This window comes from Phycodurus eques, chromosome 18 (assembly GCF_024500275.1).
Source record: "Phycodurus eques isolate BA_2022a chromosome 18, UOR_Pequ_1.1, whole genome shotgun sequence".
NCBI lineage: Eukaryota > Metazoa > Chordata > Actinopteri > Syngnathiformes > Syngnathidae > Phycodurus > Phycodurus eques.
In genome coordinates, this window is record NC_084542.1 from 7080416 (window position 1) to 7103791 (window position 23376).

Consider the following 23376-nt stretch of genomic DNA (forward strand, 5'->3'; position numbering starts at 1 on the left):
TTGAATGAAATTCTATCTTGCGAATGGGTTGAAATGACAGTGAAATAGCAGCTCCAAATGGCACTTTCAAACAAACTCTGCCTGAAGACCTCAGGTGTCCTCAATGTGGTTTGACAGGAGTTGTCGTTTCTGGAGCGGGAGAGCAAGGACAGAAGGAGGGAGGAAATTGTCTCCCCTGATGGCTTATTTGAAGGAGACAGTTTGGAAAATCACCTTTGACCTTCGATGTCAGGGCATCGGACAGAAATGGACAGTCCGCCCCCATCCCACCCTCTCAGAGGCTCGCATCTATTCATTTGACCTTTCAGAAAACCTTGGCCCAGTGTCCACGTCAGTTTCCTATCACCCAAGAGGCAGTGGAGCAAAGCGGTGTAACACAAATGCACTTATTTAACGCACCTAACATAAACTTTAGTCGAGCAGCTGCAATAGAGCAGCTCTCTGGTCTGGAGAGGTAACATTTTAAGGAAAATTACTCAAGATATGCGTTAAGAGCGAAAAGGTTGTTTACGTTTACATTTCACAACAAAGGCACAACAAAAACAGTAAGTTTGAACATTTCTTGAAAATTACATTATGGAAATAAACATCAATTTTTTAATTCCATACATTCATATGAAATCACCTTTAATAGATTAAATGTATATCAAAGCTTTACAAAACACAGCCATAGCACCACCTTAAGGCCAACTAAAATATAGCATTTCTAACTGTAATGTGACCCACAAAACTTTAACACCAAACAACCTAAAATGAGCAGCCAGTAGTTTTTTGGTTTTTTTTGCGTCAAGTCCTTTAGTCTTTCAAACGTTTTCTAAATGCGTGTCAACACAACATAGGAAAAGGTTGTTCTAATCAACCACTTCAGTACATCGCATTATCGAAAGATATAAAGAAAATGAATGGACGGGTGGATGAATTAACGGACCACATTTAATACATGAATAACAAAGAAAAAAAAAAAATAGGGCATACTATTTTGTCATACTGTATGTAAAGGCAATATGTCATTTTGTAAACAAAACTAAGAACATGGGAGCCATCTACAGGTGACTCTGGAAACTACAGAGACTGACTGCAGACAGAACATATGGAGGAAAAATAAATCAATACATTGTACAAATCTCAACAAAGGAGATGACAGTTAATTTTTTTGACAATCTTTGTCAAGAGCTTCTTGCCTGGAGTGAATGATTTCACAATCTGTTTGATCTGGTGGCTCCTGCACACACAAGCAACATCATATAAAAAAGTAGAAGCATGTTCATGAAATTTTGAATCTCAGGCAGGGGTGTCCAAAATCTATATTTTTCTTAGACAATACAAATCAATCAATCTGGGTAGGCCAGGAGTTATATTTATAGTGCTTTGTAATTATCTTAAACTAGAGCTAGTGACGTCTACACTCGGCAGTATTGAGTGAGTTTAACGGTGGCCATTCAGCCTGGTCCTGCCCGAGGTTCAAACCAACGCAACCACACTCTCCCCCATTTGCTGCATGAGAGTCGGTAGCACAAACTGCTAGGTTAAAAGCCCTTGCTGGCTACCTTCTGACCAGCGCCACTCTTAACGCAGGAGTGAGGTTTTATTGCATTGAGGTTAAACTTGGGGCGTTGGAATGTAGTGTCGTGCTTTTGTCCTATCTACTGCTTTGAGGAGGAGCTACAGCACAGGTCACTTTTAACAAAAGACAAAGTGGGTCAAGATTTGTGCAGTTTGGACACCACTGCTTTAACTTGATTTTTCATACAGTCTAAAGGCCCTTGGTCATACATACGTTGTGTTTCCAAGGATATTTTTGAAGCCATGCACTTGAAGAACATAAAGGTGATTGGCCAAGCTGACTGACAAGGTGACCTCAAACTTGGAGCATCTCCTCAGACTGCTGAAGACAATATTGATTCTAGAACAAGATGACAACATTGTTATTCGTATGGAAAATGCAATAATAAAAACATATGTGACATACAAGTAAAAGGCAGTGTACAGACAAAAACTATACCAACTAATACATGATGAGACTAACTTACTGAGTGTCCACACAGCTGATCTCCACAATATTGAGCCGTAAACCTCCCCACATTTTCAGCAGTCGTAACTCCTCCCCCAAGAGACGACAGTAACTGACCACCAAGGACATGTCATGGAGCAGCTGAACACAATGGGAAGAAGAATAGACCAGAAACAGTAACTTGGTGCATAATGAACATCCAATATAATTACAAAACCAATGCTGGACCGTAATCCATCTACACAGACCTTTGGAACGTGTCTGCATGTTGGGTATTTCTCCACCCAGGCTGTTTCACCCTCGATGTACTGAGAGAGCAGCTTGTGAACCATACTGGCATGGTTCTGTGACTTCTCATCTAGATATGAAAATACATTGTTGAAATTTATTTTTTTCAAAAAACCATGTTCAACCTAAAATGTAATCTCTCATGATTTCTGTATGACAAAATGGTAATAGAGTGGATGAAACTGCAGATGAATGTACTATCTACAGACAGTTTTTATGCATCACCACTGCTGATATAGACTTTTTTTTTTCCCCTCACCATCAAGAAGAAAATTGAAATTGATATGTGAAATGCTCTGCTCAGGTTTCTTATCAGCCCCATTTCCTACAAAACAAAGACAGCAAATTTATTGTTTTAGCAATATGATGTAGCTTACCTACCGCTCAGTCAGCTGGGATAGGCTCCAGCTCATCTGTGTCCCTAATGAGGACTAGCGCTACTGAAAATGGATGGATAGCGGTTTCAAAGCTTTAAGAATGTAAAAAAACACAAATGAGACACCCCGTTTATTGATTATTTACATATGGAAAACATATTGAAGCAGCAGTTCCCAACCACTGGACTGTGGGTGGCACTGAACTGCGCACTTGATTCCCCTTTGGGAGGCAAGGGAAAAATTATTACTAGCCTATTGTGTTGTGTTGCTTTATTTTTATTTCAGGTAACTTGGACTTAATGCATTTGCAATTAAATTTGTCAGTTCTACACATATTTGCTTAACTATGTTTGATTCTTTTCAAAATCAATCAACATACAATCAAGTAACATCACCAATAATAATATAATAGCAGGAGAAGAGAAAATGTGTGTCCCCAAAATTTGGGTTCGTCCATTAGCAGCCCGTTAGTGGTTTGACATAATACTAAGTGGACCTCCTACTGTATATTGGAAAGTAAAGCACATTATTTCCTCTGTGGGAAGACAAAAATGTACCTTTGTACTCTAGCTGTAGATGCAATGTGTCATAGAGGAAAGTGTAGACTGTGTAGTTGTCTGTCTTTTCTTTAAAGCGCCATTCATTGATCCTAAGGAAAAGACAAAAAAAAAAAACACATGGATATCCTTGTATGCAAACAAATACCGGAGGGTAAAATCAAACAGTTAAAATGTGTAAGTTACAATATCATATCGTATAAGAACTCATGAAAAGAGAAACTGACGTATTGAGGATGCCAATGTAGCTCTGAAGGTTTTTTGTCTCAACTTTCAGACTGCTCAATTTTCTTGAAGCCTGCTTTGTCTGAACCTCCAGTTCATATATTTGTCTGTGGTAAAGAGGAAAAAGCATAGACACGAAACACGTTTAAATATTAACCAACATTAACAATATTTTTCAAAGGAAACATTGAATATTTATGATCTGTTTACCGTTTTTTATCATCAAAAGTCTCATTGACCTTCTTCATTTCTGTTGAAGAAAACGCCATTCATTAATTTCACTACTGGAATTCAAATACAGTGAATTAAACTAAACATGCAGTGTGATAGCTTACCTTCCTGGAGTGACTTCAGACTTGGCTTGTTTTCATTTCCTTTTTCTTCAACTGCTGCAAGTTCTGTGAAAAAAAATAAATAATAATAATTAAGTGTATACAGTAGTAAACGTTCGACCTCTGCTATTACTAGTGTTACAAAGAGGGGTTGGTACATCCCCCATCATATTGTCCTGCATTACAGCAAGACCCAGGTGGTGTTCATTTATTCGCTCATTCCAATACAGCGGCAACAACCTAAACAAATTCCTATTGCCTGGAACTCCATGAGGCCCAGTCACTACTCTGACTCAGGAAACATGCTGTCACCATCAGCAGTAACTTTCAAGGGTTGTTTCACCAAGTGAGGCTCCTTCGCGAAAACAAGCCACTACTGAGATTTCTTTGGATGGATTTGAACCATAGCTAACTGCCCAATGTGTATGAGTGGCGGGTCTTCCCCTTTGGTACCACCTCTAGTCCCTGCTGGGCGATATTTGTCTTCCATAAGACAGCCATAGATCACACACACCCAGCGAGCCCTGTCAAAGAGGTGATTGAGAAGTACTTTTATGTGGATAACTGCATGTTGAAGAAGAGGCCAAAGCCCTTGTTGATCGGTTGTGGAAGTAGTTAGCAGAAGGATGGTTTGACCTGTGTCAGTGTGGGCAAGCAATGTCTCTTCAGTGATCTCCCATTCTAGCTGACACTCAGAATCAGCCCTCGGGCTTCACTGGCACTTTCAGTCAGAGAGACACCTTGTCATACAAGTCTCGCCACCTCAATTGCTCTGAGATCACCATGCGGACTATCTATAGAGTCTTGGGTAACCAATATGACCCACTTCACTACGCAACTAGGGCTAAGACCCGAGTCCAACAGCTCTGGGACCAAAAAAAAAAAAAAAAAAAAAAGAGAGATTGGAGGTTGTCCCAGTTTCCTAAAGGCCTTCTCCAGTCATGCCGAAACTGGGAAAGCGAACTGCCTAATTTGCCGCACATCATTCTTCCAAGGTGCCACACTAGTCAAGCAATGGATACTTTACCAGTTTAAGCCATCTTCACATATTCTACTAGCTTAGGAGATGTTCACTCATTTTGCTATGCATCAGAGCGAGCCTACAGCTGAAAGCCACATCATCCAGGTCTAGAATGAGTGATTGCAGAACTCAGACGGAGGTATTGGCTTGTTCACGGATGAGAAGATAGTCAGCGTCATCAGTGAGACTGCACTGATTGTCAGAAATGGCAGGGAACACCCATATTCCTAAAATGGCTGATCTGCCCCCTACAAGATTGTACATCCACAAGCCTGCATTTTACTCCACAGGAGTAGACTGTTTTGGTCCCTATGAGGTGAAGATTGGTCGTAGGAGTGAAAAGAGATGGGGTATCATCTTTAAGTGTATGACCACATGGGCAGTCCATGTGGATTTGAGCAAATGTGTTATTTCAGAAGTCTATATCAAGTACGTAGCCCGCTGCATTAATCAGCATCCAAGAAGTATTGTCATTCTAAGTTTCAAAAAGGTTGGTGACCCCTGCTATAGATTAACACTGTAAACCCACAAACACACTAAATAACACAAAGTGAACAAAAAATAATTACACATAATGAATATTTCTAAAGTGGTTATTTTTACAGAAGGCATTACCTGCTTCCAAATCACAAATACAGTCATCCAGAGTTTTGATCATCTCATTAGATTCATCAACTGTACTTCTCAACTTCTGTTGCCCGTCCTGAAAAGAATAAAATCTCAATGTCAGATAAAGCGCTCCAACCAGTCTTGAGAGTACACTGAAGTATTTTAACAGGATTTTCTATTTACCGTAATAGTTTGTACAAGATCAGAGTACAGGACCTCCTTCATTTCATGGGAGCGGACTTTGCTCATCTTTCTGAAGAAATTGTTTCTTTCTTTTAATTTTACACCAAAAGATCTCATCTGTGGATTCAAACAGTCATGGAAGAACTAAGTTCACTGAATGTGGAAATTGCGAAGAATCAGCCCAATGAGCTTCCACATAGGAAGGTCTAATATAGTAGAGCATCCAAAGTTGAACCTGCCAAAAGTCATACAATGTGGAGTTCAAGCAAAACTTTATGGGGAAAATGCCTCTAGCATCAAACAAAACTTGGATTTAAAACCTCTCTCATTATGTCAGCAAATCTTGGGAGACTCAGTGAGCATCGAAAAGATTACCAGTAACAAGGGCTGGCCGACTAATCGAAATGTAATTTTTATTCCAAATTTATCTTATCACGATTATAAAAATTATATTTGAAGAACAACTATTATTGTGCCACAGCACGGGTTGAGTATAAAAGCTGTGCGGATTTCATTCCAGGCAGACAGCTGTTATTGTTTTCTTTGCACATCGCAGCCTATCTGCATTTGTGATGAAGATATCCGATAGAAATATCCCAGGCAGTTCAATGCAAACAGTGAGTCATTCCCTATTATTGCTGCGTTATGTGCATGCATTGTTCGGTGTGTGTATTTTCTATCAGGCACCTTTTTGGGCAGCTAAGGGGTCCTCGGAAAGACTGTCCAAATCCTTTTTTGTTTGTTCGTGGCATTTTTTTATTTTTTTTAAATTAAACAGTAATTATTGTAAAATTATTTTTCTGCTACAAAAATGCAATATAATATGTTTCGATAGCTTTTTACAAATGAGAAACAAGGGGGCGCGCTACACCAACTACACAGTAAAATACGTCACTTCCAGTATGCCATTTTTGGCCACCAAGTGAGCCAGCGCGTGAATGTCTAAAGTAGACACTAAATATTCAAAAGTCAAACAAATAAATACAGTAAGATGTTATAGATATTGAGAAGCTTCATAAGAATTGTCATCTCTAGTAGGGGCTTAAGTGAAAATTACTTTTTTTTTTTAAACAAAAAATAGTTACATACTCTAGCTTTGCTTCTGTCGTGTCTTCTGGGGATGAGTAGTTTTATTTTTTTTATTACACAGTGTGTAACTGTGTAATATTCTTATATTCTTAATAAATTCTTAGTAATATTCTCATATTCTTAATAAATTAATAAATTGCCTGTACAGTTCATAAAGGTTTGCTTATGGCAACAGTTTGAACCAGGAAAACATGAATTCACTATCGGAGGTTCCTCTGCAAACCATAAGAAAAAAAAAACCTCATCTCATATCTTTTTGAAGATGGATGTACAGTATGAGCATGTTAAGAGGGTCAGTTAGCTCGGTAACGTCAGCAACCATCATGACAACAAAAAAATAAAAAATACCTCCTTTCCAGAACATTCTTTCATCTCTTTCCACAAACATTTATTGACCACCTTGAGAGGTTTGTTTAAGTCCAACATTCTGCAATTCAACCTGAAAACACAAAAGTGTCGTAAACATTTAAGACAACTACTTTACTGTATTTGAGTGACGCTTATGGCTATAATTTAAAAAATACTCTTACCCTTCCACCTTTTCAGAGAGGATCTCAAAATCAGATTCATAGACCTTTTCTTTGGGACGATTTATAAGTCTGTCTTTCAATACATCCACTGTTGAGCGATCAGTGTCGGATGGAAGCTGAGCACACCGAAAACAATTCATATTATTGCATGTCAGTTTTGATCTTTTTGATAGAATAAACCTACTCTGCCAGGAACGACGCTTTGCCGGGGCTTATGGACCACAAAGTCTATGCTGAAGAGTTGAAAGAACTCTAGCATTGTTATAGTGCCATCTTCTAATTTCTGGAACAAATATGAAAATTAATCCCTGGGATTTGTGGAAAAACAATTCATGAATTTATGGATTCAGATCTAAAAACAAACCTGCACATCCTTGCCTTCAAGATGGGATTCCAACATGCTCTGTTTAAAATCTGAAAACAACAAATGAAACGTTATAATAATTTAAAAAAAACATGACAAAACGTATACACTGGGAACTTTTACTAGAATTAACGGTAGGGTCATATCGGCTGCTGTTTGTGTGAGTACTGTTGGAGGAATCCATGGCCTGATTTGACATTGTTGGAACTGTAGTTATGTTCACACGATCATATTCCAGAACATGAGCTGGTATTCCCTGGTAAGAAATCAAACATGTTACCATCTAATAAATTTGGCTTTACGTGCCTGGTTTTGAAAAAGGATTAATGTATTGACCTACCATTTCAACAGCCTTAGGGACCATCTCACTGGATGCCTTCATTTTCTTTTTGTCCTCTGCATTGTTTTCATCTGATGGTAAGGGTCTCTTTATTCCTTGGGCACCATTTGGGCTGTTTTCTTGAAAAACATTGTCCAGTAAGGATTCATCTATGTTGAAATCTTCAAAAGGGATCATGTTTTCTGAGAGTTCGAGGGCACTTGCTGTGTCCAGTGTTTCTGATAAATCTTCGCAACTACAGAGTACTTCATCATTAATGTCACTCAAATCATCATTCCACTTCTTCAGTTTACTGGTAATATTTTCAGTTGCTGTCATACACACAGATTTTTCCTTGGCATTGGCATAGATGGAGTTTGCCTTTTTTGGTTCGTCAGCTGGGCTTCTTTGTGGGATTTTTGGCTTAAAGCCTTTCATTGACAGTCTTGACATAAGCTCTGTAGTCTTAAATTTGAAAGGAGTTACCACGGGTGTGTAGTCTTGCGGACCATGTTGTGTATTGTCATCCTCAACATTTTCCAAGTCTGTTTTAACATCTGGCACAACTTCAGGGACCAAATCATTTTTGTTATCTTTTGTGTTTTTGTCAGCGTCAGGGTCCAAACAAGGCAAAGGAGCAGTGCAGCTTTCTGTGGCAATAATCTCAGATGTCTTGCTATTCATGCAGCTCAAACGCCTCAGTTTTAATTGAAGATTAGCTAAACTTAAACGTCTAGACTGCGCGGAAGGACTTGAACCATTGCAATAGTCACCGGCATTAGGTGAATTTAATTTCTGCGACAAAGGGCTGGTTTTATTTCTTAATTCAGCTTCATTGCTTCTCTGAGTTTCTTTTGAGTCAATGGAATCTGTACGTTCCACTACATCTTGGCTAGATAGTTCAGGCACTCCACTGGTTTGTTGTGACGTCATCTCTCTGCTCTCTTGAACATCAGCACATGGGTGTTGTGTTGATGACTCACACTGAGGGGGGTCACCCGAGCAACTGTCTCCAACAATAAAGCCTGTTTGAACTTCTGTCAGGTTGATGTTTATGTCAGTCTCTGCTCCTTGAGAAGAGCCATCCTTGTTCTTCATCGTTGTTAAAGGACTATCATGAAGATCTTTAATTTCTGGAACTTTGTACTTATTATCCACATACAGTGTTTTAGCCTGCGCTGGTCTTATTTTGTTTTTGTCAACCGATTCTTCAATGTATGGTTCTAATGGAGGGTCTGCCTTCGTGACAATGTGGTCAGTTGAAGGGAAACCTGTATTACAAAAGATATTTTGTCCTGGATTTAAACCGAGAACTGATAAAGATCTTTTTTTTGGCGGACCACAAAGCTCTTCTTGTTTCTTGGCTGGAGGAACTTCATTGGATAGTAACCTAACAGCAATGTTTACAGTGTGACGACGTGTTGCATCCACAGGTGCATCATTTGTAGTCAATCTTATGGTCTTCTCTCCTCCAAAAGTAAAACACTCTCTGTTTTGTTGGGTCTGTGGCTCAAAACAAGTAGCAGTGTTTATGGCATGACTTTGTGGAACTATCAAAGCAGCATCATTGACTCTAAATCTCACAGAGGTCTCTGGAACTGCAGGTAAGACGTTAAAATTTTGGTGTGTACCTGATTCATTGGTAACTTCATTGTGGTGTGCTGCTACTTCAAAATTTGAATCAATGTTTGCAGGGAGGCTATGCGTTGCATCCACAACAACGTCTTTTGCTGAAAACCTCTGCATTTTCTCTTCTCCAGCAGGTACAAAGTGAACATTTTGGTGTGTTCCTGGTTCTAAAGGAGGATTATTTTGTGTCACTTCAATAGCAGCATCATTTACTGTAAACCTCATACAATTCTCTCTCACTGTAGGTATAAAGTTAACATTCTGGTTTGTACCTAGTTCATTGGTAGGTTCATTGTGGTGTGCTCCTGGTTCCAAATGTGAATCAATGTTTGCAGGGAGTTTTTGTGTCACATCCATAGCCGCGTCTTTTGCTGGAAACCTCTGCATTTTCTCTTCTCCAGTGAGTACAAAGTGAACATTCTGGTGTGCTACTGGTTGAAAAGGAGCATCAATGTTTACAGTGAGGCTTCGTGTCATATCTATTGCAGTGTCCTTTGCTGAAAACCTAATAATTGTCTCTCCTGCAATAGGCTGATTGTGGGGTGCTCCTTGTTCCAAACGTGAATCAATGTTTGCAGGGAGGATTTGCCTCAGGGCTTTCTCTTCTCCAGCAGGTGCAAAGTTGATATTTTGATGGGCTGCTGGTTTATGTGTAGCAATGTTTGCGGTGAGGCTCCCTGTCACATCCATTGCTGCATCATTTTCTAAAAATCTTATAGTTTTCTCTCCTCTAGCAAGTACAAAGTTATTATTATGGTGTGCAACTGGTTCCAAATGTGTAGCAATGTTTGCTGTGAGGTTTTGAGCCACATCCATAGCTGTGTCATTTGTTGAAAACCTGAAAGTTTTTTCTCTTCCAGCAGGTACAAAGTTATTAGTGTGGTGTGCTCCTGGTTCAAAGGGAGTATCAATTATTGCAGTGAGGTTTTGTGTAATTTCCATTGCTGTGTCATTTGCTGAAAACCTGGTTTTCTCTCCTCCAACGGGTACAGAGTTGACATTTTTGTGTGCTCCTAGTTTAAAGGGAGTATCAATTATTGCAGCGATGCTTTGCGTCATATCCATCACTGCGTCCTTTGCAGAAAACCTGATAGTTTTCCGTCCTCCAGCAGGTATGGAGTTACCATTCTGGTGTGCATGTGGTTCGAAATGTGTAGCAATGCTTGCTGTGAGGTTCCCCGTCACATCCATCGCTGTGCTATTTGTTGAAAAACTATTTTTTTCTCTTCCACCAGGTACGTAGTTAGTATTGTGGTGTGCACCTTGTTCAAAGAGAGTATCATTTATTGCAGTGAAGTTTTGTGTCAAATCCATTGCTGCATTATTTGCTGAAAAGCTCATGGTTGTCTCTCCTCCAGCAGGTACAGAGTGGACATTTTTGTGTGCTCCTGGTTCAAAGGGAGCGTCAATTATTCCAGTAAGGTTTTGCGTCATATCCATCCATGCGTCATTTGCAGAAAACCTAATAGTTTTCTCTCCTTCATCGGGTATGGAGTTACCATTCTGCTGTGCACCTGTTTCCAAATGTGTAGCAATTTTTGCGGTAAGGTTTTGCGTTAAATCCATCGCTGTGTCATTTGTTGAAAACCTGATGTTTTTTTCTCCTCCAGGAGGGATGAAGTTAGTATTGTGGTGTGTTCCTGGTTCAAAAGGAGTGTCAATTATTGGCGTGAGGGTTTGCGTCATATCCATCACTGCGTCATTTGCTGAAAATCTGATGGTTTTCTCTCCTCCAGCAGGCACAGAGTTGAAATTTTTTTGGTCTCCTGTTTCAAAAGGGGTACTAATGTTTACAGTAAGGCTTCGGGTCACATCCATTGTGGCATCATATGCTGTGAACCTCATTGTTCTCTCATCACTCGTAGGTAAACTGTCCAGAATTTTGTGTGATTGTATTGTGAAAGTACTAGCTATGTTTACAGAATGAGTACCAGTCACATCCAAGTGAGCATCGCCATCTGTAAATCTCACTGCTTGCTCTCTGCAGTCCTCTTGAGTCTCAGAATTAATCTGAGGGAAAAAACAAAACAAAATATTTTGAGTTAAATCATACCGGCATTTATTTATTTAACTCATCCACTAGAGATTCTATTTTGGTAGAGAATGTAAAAAATGCCACAACCAAGAAGGCAGGGCAGAGTATGGTGTTAAAGGTGAAGTTTGCAGTTTTCAAACTGCTAGCAAGATTGCTAAGATCACTAACCTTAGTGTGCAAGGCTGCTATATTGCGAGCATGACTTTTTCATGATGGAATGTTGCCAATAGGGAAATATTGATTTAGTAATGCATTGCAATTGTTAGCGCAATTCGATATCGATTCAGCAAATATGCAGAATCGATTCACTTCTTGAGGCCATTATGAGGTACTGTGGTTTGCGTTGTATGGACGGAAGCCAAATACAATGGTGACTGAACCAAATAGCAGCTGCAGCAGCAGAGCGACTTATATTTTTAAATCTGACATTTGGGGTCATTTTGGATTCCCCTGTCAATTCAAAACACAGAAATGGACAAAATACAGTAACCCCATGACGGAATTGCAATACGAAAAAACGCCAGAAGTCGTCGTCCCGGAACTATACACTGAGTTAAGACAGCTGTTTTGGAGTCATTAAAGTCGACAGAAAGACAACTCTTTTACATGCATTGGCTCATGACTCAACTGGCTACCAAGCTAACTAGCCAGCGAGCTTGTCAGTACGATGTTGGTTTGTCTAAGAACTCTCCACTTCACATGGCTTTGTGCTGTGTCTGCGTCCACATAACAGCAAAATATCAGGGAAAGTTAACTGTGTAATAGATACACCAACAGCTTGTGGCTGAGCATTGCTTTGGGACGTTTTTGCTAAGTTTACTGGGTCTTTAAACATTAAAGTAGGAAAAATATGGAAAAATACAAGAATCTCAGAAGGGAGGGGTAAATACTTTTTCACGGCACTCTATAAGAGAGGTGATGAACTTACCTGAGGACCCTGTGAGGATGGTGACGTTAACGATGTGTGCTCCAAGCCCGGCGATGCAGCCATCTGTGTAAGACATCACTGATACATTAGTTAACCCTTGATTTGTCTCCAGAGTTGTCCAATTCCTTCTTTTTAACTTTTGTTTCTAACCAGAGATAATAATATGACCAAGAAAAGATAATGGTCTCCTTTTGCGAGGGGCTGCCGTGTGCGGCAGATTGAGTCACCTCTTCTGCCACAACAGTTGTCGCGGTGTGACAAGTTTTAAAATAATATTAAGGCTGAGGATGGGGGAAGAGTGGGATGAATTTTCAAAAGATATAACTATTCTCCTATCAGCTTTTAACATATATGACAAAAAGTGTTGTTGCTGTTTTGACTGCAAACTCCACCTTTAAATTCTTTCAATCACCAGGATTAACCTCCTAGGCTACCACACCTGAATTAAGATAGAGTCTTTTTAATTATATTCCTAGCCTTTTTAAAAGCCAAATAACAGGTAAAATAGCATTTTATATCATCATCATTATTATAGACCTGTTCTAAGGCAGTATTCTCATTGCAATGCTGTCTGTACTATAAAAGTACCAGAGTGGCAACTTCGTCTTACAGTGTTATTGTTTCCCAACTTTCATTGAGCCAAGGCAAATACAGTATTTCATATCATTAGCTAAATAGCATTATATGTATAATATCAACAACAAATACCAATGTGCTTGCTAAAAGTTGTGTTTTTTGAGTAGATTTTCAGTCATCAACATTATGGTAATTTGCAAAAGTGAACTATGGCAACGAGATGTTGATGATGATTTTTTTTCATGTTTTTTTTAAGACATAAAAAATACTTAGGAAATTATGATACTAAGCTAGTGATATTTTATTTTTTCCATCTATTACTCCTCAGCAAAATAAAAAAAATAAAAGCACACCTGATGTTTCACAGTCATTTGGGTTTCCTTCCCTAAATGTACAGATGGAAATTAATGATTTAGTTTTTATGTGCATTTCAGTTATCACTCCATTAATATTACTCCAAATTATTTTGATAGTTATTTTACCTATATTATAAGATGAAGTCTGTCCATAAGAGCATAACTAATGAAATGTGGTTTGTCCCCCTTGCATTTCTTGTGCAGGTGGAAGCCATTGGAGTGGCTCATCAGTCTCTGTAATCCCAATGATACTGCCTGTTTCAAATTATGTCATATCCATGCTCAGGTCATTTTTGGGATGGATTGGATCTTCATTAAATAGTTGCACATTTGCCTTAACCAGAGGGTTAATCTGAGCAATTCCATTATGTCTAGCGTTAATGTGGGGGCCTTCTGGTTTAAACATGTTTGCAAGGAGTTTTGGGAATTTGGGATTTGGATGATACTAGAAGACCTGTTTTTCGTCCACAGGGATAAATTTCCAAATTTTGAGTTGGGAGAGGTGCTAGATCTCCTGTGGTTTAAGGAGTAATACTCTGCCTCATGTCCATACAGCCGTCAACTGCAGTAAACCTCCTTTTTTTCTCTGTGCATTTTTCTTTTACATTGTCCTAAAAAAATATATATAACATCTTATCAAATAATCATCATTCATCTTATATTTTCAACTGCCCTGGAATAGCTTGAAAAGTGAAGTATATTTAGTAAAGTTAAATGTTAAAGGACCTATCTAATACTGCGAACAGCAGCACTTATTCCATAGTTCTGGACTGAAATTCCCTCCAAAATATACTCAATCGTAATTTTAAGATTGTTATTTAGCCATATTTTGGCCCACACACATTTAGGTCGAAACCTGCATGAGCCTGCCGACGTAGGTGACAGAAAGCGAGCACATTTCCTTATATTAGTACTGTACATTTTATTGGTTTCTTCACAAATCAACACTATTTGTCTGTCCCAACTTCGTCTGTTATTTCTACGCAATATTAACCAATTTAAAGTGGTGAAAATAGCTTGAGAACAAATCTATAAAGTCATGAATGCTCAAAATGTCTGAAGTGTTGTAAAACCCATTTCCTCGTTTTGGAGAAGCAAGTTGTGGGGCTAATTGTTGCCTATATTGAAAGTCTGGATTTTTGTTTTTAGACAACAAGTTAAAATAGTGAGGTTAGATAAGGTACATCTGAGTAGGCTTGTATTGTTCAAATCGATTGCTGTAATGCTTCGTCGCAGAAGGAAGGAAGCCACATGAGGTAAATGCATGCAGATTAATTACCGTAGTCAGCTCATTGTTGTATTGACATGGCTCTAAAAAGAGTTTGGGAAAATTACGTTTGCCGTTATGAAGTTAAAGGCTTTTCTTACGGTAGGTGGTGTCGTGTGACCGCAGCGGACTTTGATGGCCATAGCTATCAACATTGTGAACACTAGCCAGCATGGTGTAGCAGCATGGTGTAGCGTTTGTACTGTTTTAATCATAATACATTTGAGATTTTTTTTTTGTTTTGAAAATCTGAGAAAAATACCATTTGCCTAATAATTTGGAACAGTGTAAATAGTGGACTTTGCTAAATAATGGAGGTCTAAGATCCCTGAAGTAATATAATATATAGAATTTTAAAACTTACCCTTTGTCGTTGAAGTGCATGAAAAGACTGATTCTTTAAATAGAGTGTGTCTAAAAATGTAAAGCACAAGTTAATACAAACAGCATTAGATGAATGCAGATGATTAGACTGAACAATAAACAACATACCAGTTATCTGAAAAGATTCTTCTTCAGCATTTTCCTTCTCAAACCTTTTGGGAAACAATTACAAAATTTGCTCGTTACATTAATTTTATATACAATAAGATCTGTGAGACGACAAATAAATACACTCTCACTGGTAGTTCATGAAATTTAATGAAGTAAAAATGACTAACTGGAGTGTGGGTATAATCCAACATACCTGTTTCCAAATGTTGCTGTCATAAAGAAATAAAGTAAAATAAAATGTTACCAAAGATGTTAAAAAGCTACTCAGAAAAGGGAAATGAATAGAAGTCAGTAGGAAAAGTTTAAATGAAAGTAAATGTGTTTGTACTTGAAATAAAGTACCTTTTGTGTTGTATAATCCTGGTGTCATGCCGGTCTGCTTCTGCAGGGTCTTTGTGTTGTGTATTGCTTGTAATGCAGTATCAGACTGGGAATACATTTCTTGTGTGGGGAAAAGACACTGAAAAGGATCATCAGCATCATCTGTCAATCCTGTAATGTGGCTTGTGTGGGTAACTGTCAAATCCATGTCTTGAGAGAGTCCAATATTCCTGGCGTTATTAGGCGATTTCCCCATTTCAGAATAAACTGAAGTCGGAGTTTGATTTTCCTTATTCACATCTACCTTTTGGGTTTTAATCTGTGACATGTTAGTCTCCAATGTGGCTTCGGAGTGTTTCACATTTGATCCATGTGATTCTGAAAGCCACCCTCTCGTGACATTCGTGTTATACCTTTGGCTCATATCCAAGGATTTGCTATCTGCTGAGGACATCACTGTCTTCTTTCCACAATAAAGCAAGGTGGTTCTATTTTTCTGTGGAGAATCTACAAGACAGCCTTCATTATTAGCTATGTTGATAGTGTGACTCTGGGTCATCTCCATGAAGCCATCATCCTCACAATACATCACTGTTTTCTCTCCAAAACCCACTCCAGGTTCAAAGGTGGCCTGAGGACGAGTAAAATGTAAATGAATTGATACCAAAAACATTTGTGAAACATCTTTGAGGAACATCATAAAGATTCACATTTAAAATGTAAAAGCTTGGTATAGTAATGAAGATAATATCACCTTTCCATTTAGGTCAGAGGTATGAAGAGGTGCACTTATCACAGGCTCCATTCCTAGATTGATTTTGGACAAACATATTTACAATGTACACAAAAACAAACAGCAGCTCAAAAGAATAAAAAAAATTATATACCCATTATTTGTTGAATCCCATCTTCACCAATTGACACCTGAACACTACAATGGGGCAAAAGAAAAAAACTACATCCAGATCATTTTATTTTCAGGAAAATGAGATCATTGTAATAGTTACTTTACCTATTTTGTCTTGGTAGCACTGCTAAGAAAAAAAAATGCAAGGCAATAATTACAAAAGTGCTTATTATTAAGTATTTGATCAGATAAAGTCAATACTTTACATACCTGTAGACATTAACTCTTGGAATGGACTGCGGAGTGGGGAGGCATTTTTACCATCCCTTGAAAAGGAACAAAGTCTTAACGTATGTTGTTGTTTTAACATAAATGTGCGTGTTTTCAGTGTTTTACTTGGCAAAAAGGAGGACATCATTGGCTGGTGCAAAGCTAACTCTTCTGGAATTTCTTTTTTCAGTAGGTTTGGCACATTCAACCTGAATAATAATATTGCATTATATATTACATATATTCTGGAAACATTATTACATGGTTAGACCGAGTCGTACAATAACATTCCACAATTTCAGTATACATCTTAAACCAAGAAATCCATTTACCATATTTTCCTGTTGCTCTGGATCTGTGAATATTGATTTCCGTGGGGCTTTAAGAATCTGAAAAATTTAAATACAAAAATATCAGAAAAATAACATAATTGTTGTAATTGTAAAAAAAACTTCCATAAAGTATGTAAGAATATGTATACTGTATTTTCATCAAAAGTCATTTACATTACTCACAGAAGAAATGCGTCTCCTGAAGCAGTATTCACTGTTTTCACTGTAATATAAAACAAACACTTCAAATCACAAAACCCAATAAGAAAAAAACCAATAAGACGAACATTGTGTTAAGTGTGTCAAAAGTGTTTGACTCACTCATTCTTGCCAGGGTCCAAGGGATCCATTTTCCACTAAATTATAAAAAGAGTACTGTATTCATAAATTGAGGACGGGTACAGCCAACCTTTCAATGGCAGTAACCAAGTAAGTTAGTTTTGCATCGCTTAAAAGTCCCTTTCCATGAGAATCCATTTTTCTCTACTGTTTTATGCATACATACTTCAAAAGGAGTTTGTGACCTTGTTTAAGATTGACATCTATGCGGTTTGTCGATTGAATGCAATAGGCTTTAAACACCAAAACCACTTCCAAATGACAGGATTTAAATTGCCGATAGTGTGACGTAGTTTTGACAATAATATTCAAGTACCTGCCCACTTCGCGGTCGATACCCACCCACTCAATTCAGCAGTAGAGTTTTAAGCGAGCGAGTCTCAGGCATACAAATACAGTCTGTAATCATACATACATATGTTGTGTTTAACAACAATACTTAATTACAGTATATTTATATTTTTTATGTAAATCTGATGGATGAAATAGCGAAGCTGGCATTCATTGCTGCCAGCAATCATGTGGCAAGTTCAATTCCCATGAATGGGAGCGGATGACGAACTCAAAAATAAACTCCTCTATTTTATTTCACCCTTCACCCACGTCCCCTCAGAGCTCACAATCCAACACTTGGTGAATTGTGCTTTACAATTATTTATACACACAGAACGTGCATGTGCTTCATTTGCTCAACGTAGAAATGCATCTCCCACCCGGTCCTCTTCAGCAGGCCGTAGGCGCACTCGCGTCCGTTGACAGAGTGCTGTGAGCGGCCACAGCGACGTCCGTCCTCCGTGGCAAAGGTTCTGCATTATCAATACATAGTTATAGACAAATGAGTGCCAAATCCATCTACCTGGCTGGGAATGTATTTGATCAAACTCTTTTAATATATTAGGCCTACACAAAAGATTTAAAGCGAGCATAAGAGAGGTCTCGACGCTTACGAGTAAGTGTTAATCAATGTTGAATTGAAAATGTTCAGACGGTTAAATGTGTGGGGTGTAAATAAGAAAAAATTGAAACAATACACATATAATATTATATTGCAAAACAAAATCATATGAAGTTATGTTTTACCATTACATAACGTGCCAAAAGCAAACACGGTCATTGTCAGTAGGTTCCACTTGTCTTGCTTAAACGTATCGTATTTTGCCAAACCAATTTTTGGGGGGTATTTGGGATGTAATATTGTCTTTATTGTGCCTCAGTAAACATAAAAAAATTATTAAAATCGTCTACAAATTCCTGAGTTCCAGACGTTTTTCTGCCGAGAGGCCTGAAACCAGGTCATTCGAATTTATCAAGCTTATCTACGTCACTAGCGAAGATCTCCGCCTACCTCTCTGCTCCTGAGCCAGCGCTGTCAACATAAAAAACATGCGCTCTCACAACGGGGTCTTCTACACAGAGGCAACCAATCAGAGGGAAGGTGGCAGTCTTAGCCAAATATCCACTACGGAGTTAAAAAACTGGGTCAAACAGAAGTAGCTGTCAGAGGGGCGTTATTAGGATTCCCACATAGTTTCTAGGCAGGATGCGCCCCACTGCGACATGATTAGCTCTTGCGTCGCAGGAAGGGCAGGCTATGCAGATGTAACGAGTTGATCTCTGTCAATTGACTGTCTGTTGTCGTACTAGAGTGGCTCCAACTACTGGGGACAAATTCCTTGTGTGTATTTTGGGCATACTTGGCAAATAAAGATGATTCTGATTCCAAACCTGTATATCATTTGCACTAAGTAAAAACAAACACGCTTGCTTTGTTAGGTTTAGGGCTAGGGGTGGGCCTTAAGGGGGTTTAGGATGGGTTAAGGATTTGGGTGGGCTAGAGTTAGTAGGAAACAACGCTGCCACACTTATGTCACATACTTTTCCTGTCGGGAGGTAGGAAGGCGTGTTCTATAGGGATACAACAGCCAATCATAGTGCTGCGGCGCGTGTCCTGGAGCCAGTAACATTGGAGCAGGGCGTGTCCTGCCTAGAAACTATGTGCGAATCATAATAACGCGTCAGAGGGGCCTTTTCTGGACACTCGTATGACAAAACCAATGTGGTTTTTTTTTTTTTAAATGAAATTGACACTTTTATGGTAAGTCTATGTTAAAGAGTCACTCGATGGAGGCCTAAATAGCCAAAGTAATGGCAGCACAATCCAAAGCTTTCGACAACCTACTCACAAGCATCCACATGCACACTCCCCGATATGAGCCAATACTCAAGTTGAAATGTTCCTTTGATCTTTCATCTCAAACGTTAATTCGCTTCAAATTATTATTTATTTTTTTTGCTCTTTGAATTCACCGACGCTACAATATTAACGAAATACGGCTTTTAAAGACAATTACAGGACTTCTTCCATTAGTAAACAAACACCACACTCACTCTTAATCGCAAACACACGTCTATGACCAGAAAATAATAATGTTCATTGGGCTCACTGTCACTCAAAAAAAGACGCAAACAGTTAGTGACTTTGACAAAATATAATTCGTGTGCATTTACTTCCACTAGTATTTCGTTGTTAGCATTATAGCTTGCCATTAATAAATGGGAACAAAAATGTGGAAATAAATAACAAAGTCAGACATACCTCGTAGTGGTTACTTGTGAACTTTTTATAAGCTTTTTATAGCTTATAGCTGTTGAGAAATAACGTTACTCGTGAACAAATATTTTAACCATGACGTACAACGTAAAAAAAAGCTGCATTGTACCCTAGCTAACGTCAACTATAAACTAACGTCTGGAGTTTTGAATTGTCCCGCCTACGCGCATGCGCAGTGAACGTCTGCCGTTGATTTTACAAGGAATTATTTTGATATTTTACTCGTGTATTTTAATTATTCAGTTCAAAACTTGTTTATAATACTGTGTTTATAAATTTACCCAAAATAAGAAACAAATAAATTTCAGCGTCCTCTAAACGCATATCGGAAATGATGCTAACGGAAATCCGATTGTGGGTTTCTTCTTTTGAATTTTTTTGCGGTTTACTGTTTTGATGAGACGTTTCACGTAACGTTGTGATTACGGTAGGATGTTTTTTTTAATATTGTGTGTTTGAAAATAAAAAGTTATGCTTAATAATTCACCTGTGTTACATTTGGGGTTGAAAACCTGAATTGTCCGTTCCACTTCCAACTGTAATACATTTTTCGCTGACATAAAATAACATTGAATTTAATTAATTAGTTGGCCACTTTCTTGTGTATATGTATTTTACACGTTACCCTTTGCCTAAATAGTTAGTCGAGTAACCTCCAGTCAATCGATTTACTAAACCAGTCATTTGTAATCACATTTACAGTCGCTGGCATCTTGGATAGGACAATGTCAAAAATTCCCAAAGCTACCGGTAGGCACAATCAGCCGCGTTTTTCTGATGAGTTTATTTAATTGATTTCAACAACACGGATTGAATTGTGTAACGTTATTTTCCAGGAGGACAGGTCCATGCTGACGCAAAGAAATCAGCCCCAAAAAATGAAATGAAGGACACAGCAACAGGATCTGCTTCGGTTAATTCTCTCCAAAAAGATGGTGTCCTCAAACACAAAGAAAACATACCGCGGTGAGAAATCATGAACAACGCTTGGGAGGATGCAAAATGGATAAGCATTTAACTGCTACATTTAATGTCGCCCAAATCCACTCTTGTCCTCCAGAAAAAATGTTTTCCCGAAAGTTTACAAAGGGTAAGTAACATGAATTAATTTGCTGGGCATGCACAGTCGGGATATAACATAAAAGCATATACTGTTTGCCTTAGGGTTTCCACAAGATATGAACTGCAGGCGGAACTAAAGGAGCAAAATCGACAATTGGCGGCTGCCAAAGAGCAAGTGGAGAAAAACCTCATAGAAACACAGGTATAGAAAGATAAACAACTCCTGATTAACATCATACTTGGTGCTACTCTAGCAATTTGTACCCGTGTGTTATTTTTAAAACACAGGCAAGAGTTTCCCATTTGCAACAGCAGTTCAGTGACCTTGAAAAGGAGAATTCTGAGGTGCAGAAAAACCTCAAGGACTGTCAGATAATCTTAGTAGCTGCAAAAATAGACCCGAGTAAGTATGCTTCAAAGCATGTTGCTCTAATAATTCTGCTAACAACATTATTGAAATTAAAATCCATTCTGATTGATTGCTACTTAGTTTCAGGAGAACTAATTGGACAATCTACACGACAGAATGAAGAACAAAGAAAAGAAGCCATGGTATGCCAATGTGTTTAAGGTTTTTGCATGTGATGTCCTGTAAAATGAAACATACCGTACCAGTGTTTCCCAACCTTAACTGACCCAATGTTACAAGAAGTACGAATACTGAAATAATGATGATCTCATCTCAATTTATTCACAAATTAATTTACTCTTTGTAAAATTTTAGAAAGCCATGAACTTTTCTGTTGTATGAGACATGTATAGGTTTATTGTACCGTCTGCTATCTAATGGAAGAGCATTTAATTTTTCTGTCATAATACGTCGCTGGCATATATAGATGAACAAAGATGCAGTATGTGTAATTAATAGATGATCATTTTCAGACAAATTAAGTGGAAATGGATAATAGGGGATTGGCTGGCAACCAGTTCAGGGTGTACCCCGCCTCCTGCCCGATGATAGCTGGGATAGGCTCTAGCATGCCCGTGACCCTACTGAGGGGAAGCGGCTCAAAAAATGGATGGATAATAGGGGCGGCTGTGGATCAGTTGGTAGAGCGGGTTGTCCAGTGACCGAAGGCTCGTTGGTTCGAATCCCGGCTCTGACTGTCCACATGACGAAGTGTCCTTGGGCAAGACACTGAACCCTAATTTGCTCCCAGTGGTCCTGGCAGCGCCTTGCATGGCAGCATCTGCCCATTGATGTATGAATGGGTGAATGTGAGGCTTTGTAAAGAGCTTTGGGCACTGTCATAGTGTAAATAAAGCACTGTATGTATAAGTTCCCGCGGCACCCTTAATGATCTCGCACAGCACACTAGTGTGCTTTAGCACCCTGGTTGGTAATCACTGAAATGTACAGTAGCATGTGTGAAAACTGTAACCTTGTCAAGATTTCAAGCCAAATATGCATTCCTTTGTCTCGACCCACAAACCTACACAACTGATTATTGCAACACTTGTGTCCTATTCCAGAGTGTCTCCACAGACCTGCTGAATGAATTAAAAGCTTTTGGCGACATCGCAACTCAGCAGCGTTCTCGCCTGCAGGTGATTATTATTATTAGTAGGAGTAGTAGGACAAGGAGGAGTATTTACATGGTTTGACATCAATCATTTTCACATATTTAGGAAATCCAGAAAACAATGCTAGACCTGACTGAAGCACGGGAACAAATGATGCAAGAGAGACAGACTTTCACTCTGGAAGCTGCCGACTTGGAAACCGCTCTAATGGAGGCGGAGGCTCTCTTATTATAAATGTGTAAAGTAGTTTTGTTTAAATGTATGTGTGAGTAAATAATATGGCTTTAAAAGTATTTGTTAGTTAATGTGAGTGCGTGCATAATGTCTTTAAATGTTATTCAGTCTTAATAAATAATTGTCATGTTTCTAATTTGTTTTTTTTATTATTTCAAAACAATGCTTTACATGCTGCAGACATGCATCCCTCTGGAAGTGTATTTGGAGCATTACCTCGTTTGCAACGACCGCTTGCTTAGCTACAAGTACACTTATTTTCATTTTTAAAATATACAATGTTAACATAATGGTAAATATAAATGTTCCCTTTATAAGATTTTATTCTGGTACTTTCATGAACTATTTTATTCTTAATCAGCAGTCTGGCAGCAAGGTTTTGGGGTGTGGTTGAACTTTATGAAGGGTGGTTTTATTTATCATGAATAATTGTTCTGTTTGCTTTACTGGTTCAATATTGAACTTGGGTATTTATTTTTACTTTTACTCCATATATTTGAAAACACATTTGTAATTTCTACACCTTGCTAAAATGGGCTTGTTACTTTTTTCAACCTCCGTGGACGATGACTTGATGTAAATATTGAGAGGTAAAGTCAACTGCGGTTTGAGATCTTGAAATGCTAAAAAAAAAAAAAAAAAGAT

General features: G+C 38.4%; 2 protein-coding genes across 8 annotated transcripts; one reads left to right on the top strand and one right to left on the bottom strand.

The window, feature by feature from the left end:
- On the bottom strand, positions 1 to 20036 carry knl1 (kinetochore scaffold 1). Of its 6 annotated transcripts, none has more exons than XM_061704679.1 (32): positions 19897 to 20036; positions 18014 to 18106; positions 17283 to 17317; positions 17145 to 17184; positions 16962 to 17018; positions 16756 to 16838; positions 16630 to 16685; positions 16525 to 16543; positions 16400 to 16443; positions 16267 to 16319; positions 15534 to 16143; positions 15385 to 15400; positions 15189 to 15232; positions 15061 to 15110; positions 12498 to 12560; positions 7927 to 11544; positions 7710 to 7842; positions 7587 to 7636; positions 7407 to 7505; positions 7223 to 7338; positions 7041 to 7131; positions 5604 to 5720; positions 5427 to 5514; positions 3794 to 3856; positions 3669 to 3708; positions 3461 to 3565; positions 3234 to 3325; positions 2559 to 2624; positions 2260 to 2369; positions 2031 to 2152; positions 1778 to 1903; positions 1 to 1222 (listed from the first exon to the last, which is right to left on the bottom strand). In XM_061704679.1, exons 3-32 carry the CDS (start codon positions 17309 to 17311, stop codon positions 1126 to 1128), a joined length of 6297 nt encoding a protein of 2098 aa, XP_061560663.1. In that variant the 5' UTR covers positions 17312 to 17317; positions 18014 to 18106; positions 19897 to 20036; the 3' UTR covers positions 1 to 1125. The 6 variants fall into 6 exon arrangements, with proteins under 6 accessions (XP_061560663.1, XP_061560662.1, XP_061560665.1 ...); XM_061704678.1 differs by having other exon boundaries at positions 16525 to 16546; XM_061704681.1 differs by having other exon boundaries at positions 16525 to 16546; positions 17145 to 17203.
- A 221-nt stretch (positions 20037 to 20257) lies between these two features.
- On the top strand, positions 20258 to 22867 carry knstrn (kinetochore localized astrin (SPAG5) binding protein). Of its 2 annotated transcripts, XM_061704640.1 has the most exons (9): positions 20258 to 20338; positions 20614 to 20661; positions 20748 to 20877; positions 20972 to 21001; positions 21076 to 21175; positions 21262 to 21376; positions 21464 to 21525; positions 22447 to 22521; positions 22603 to 22867. In XM_061704640.1, the coding sequence occupies exons 2-9, from the start codon at positions 20637 to 20639 to the stop codon at positions 22729 to 22731; spliced, it is 666 nt and encodes a 221-aa protein (XP_061560624.1). In that variant the 5' UTR covers positions 20258 to 20338; positions 20614 to 20636; the 3' UTR covers positions 22732 to 22867. The 2 variants fall into 2 exon arrangements, with proteins under 2 accessions (XP_061560624.1, XP_061560625.1); XM_061704641.1 differs by lacking the exon at positions 20614 to 20661 and having other exon boundaries at positions 20299 to 20338.
- Positions 22868 to 23376: the final 509 nt, after the last annotated feature.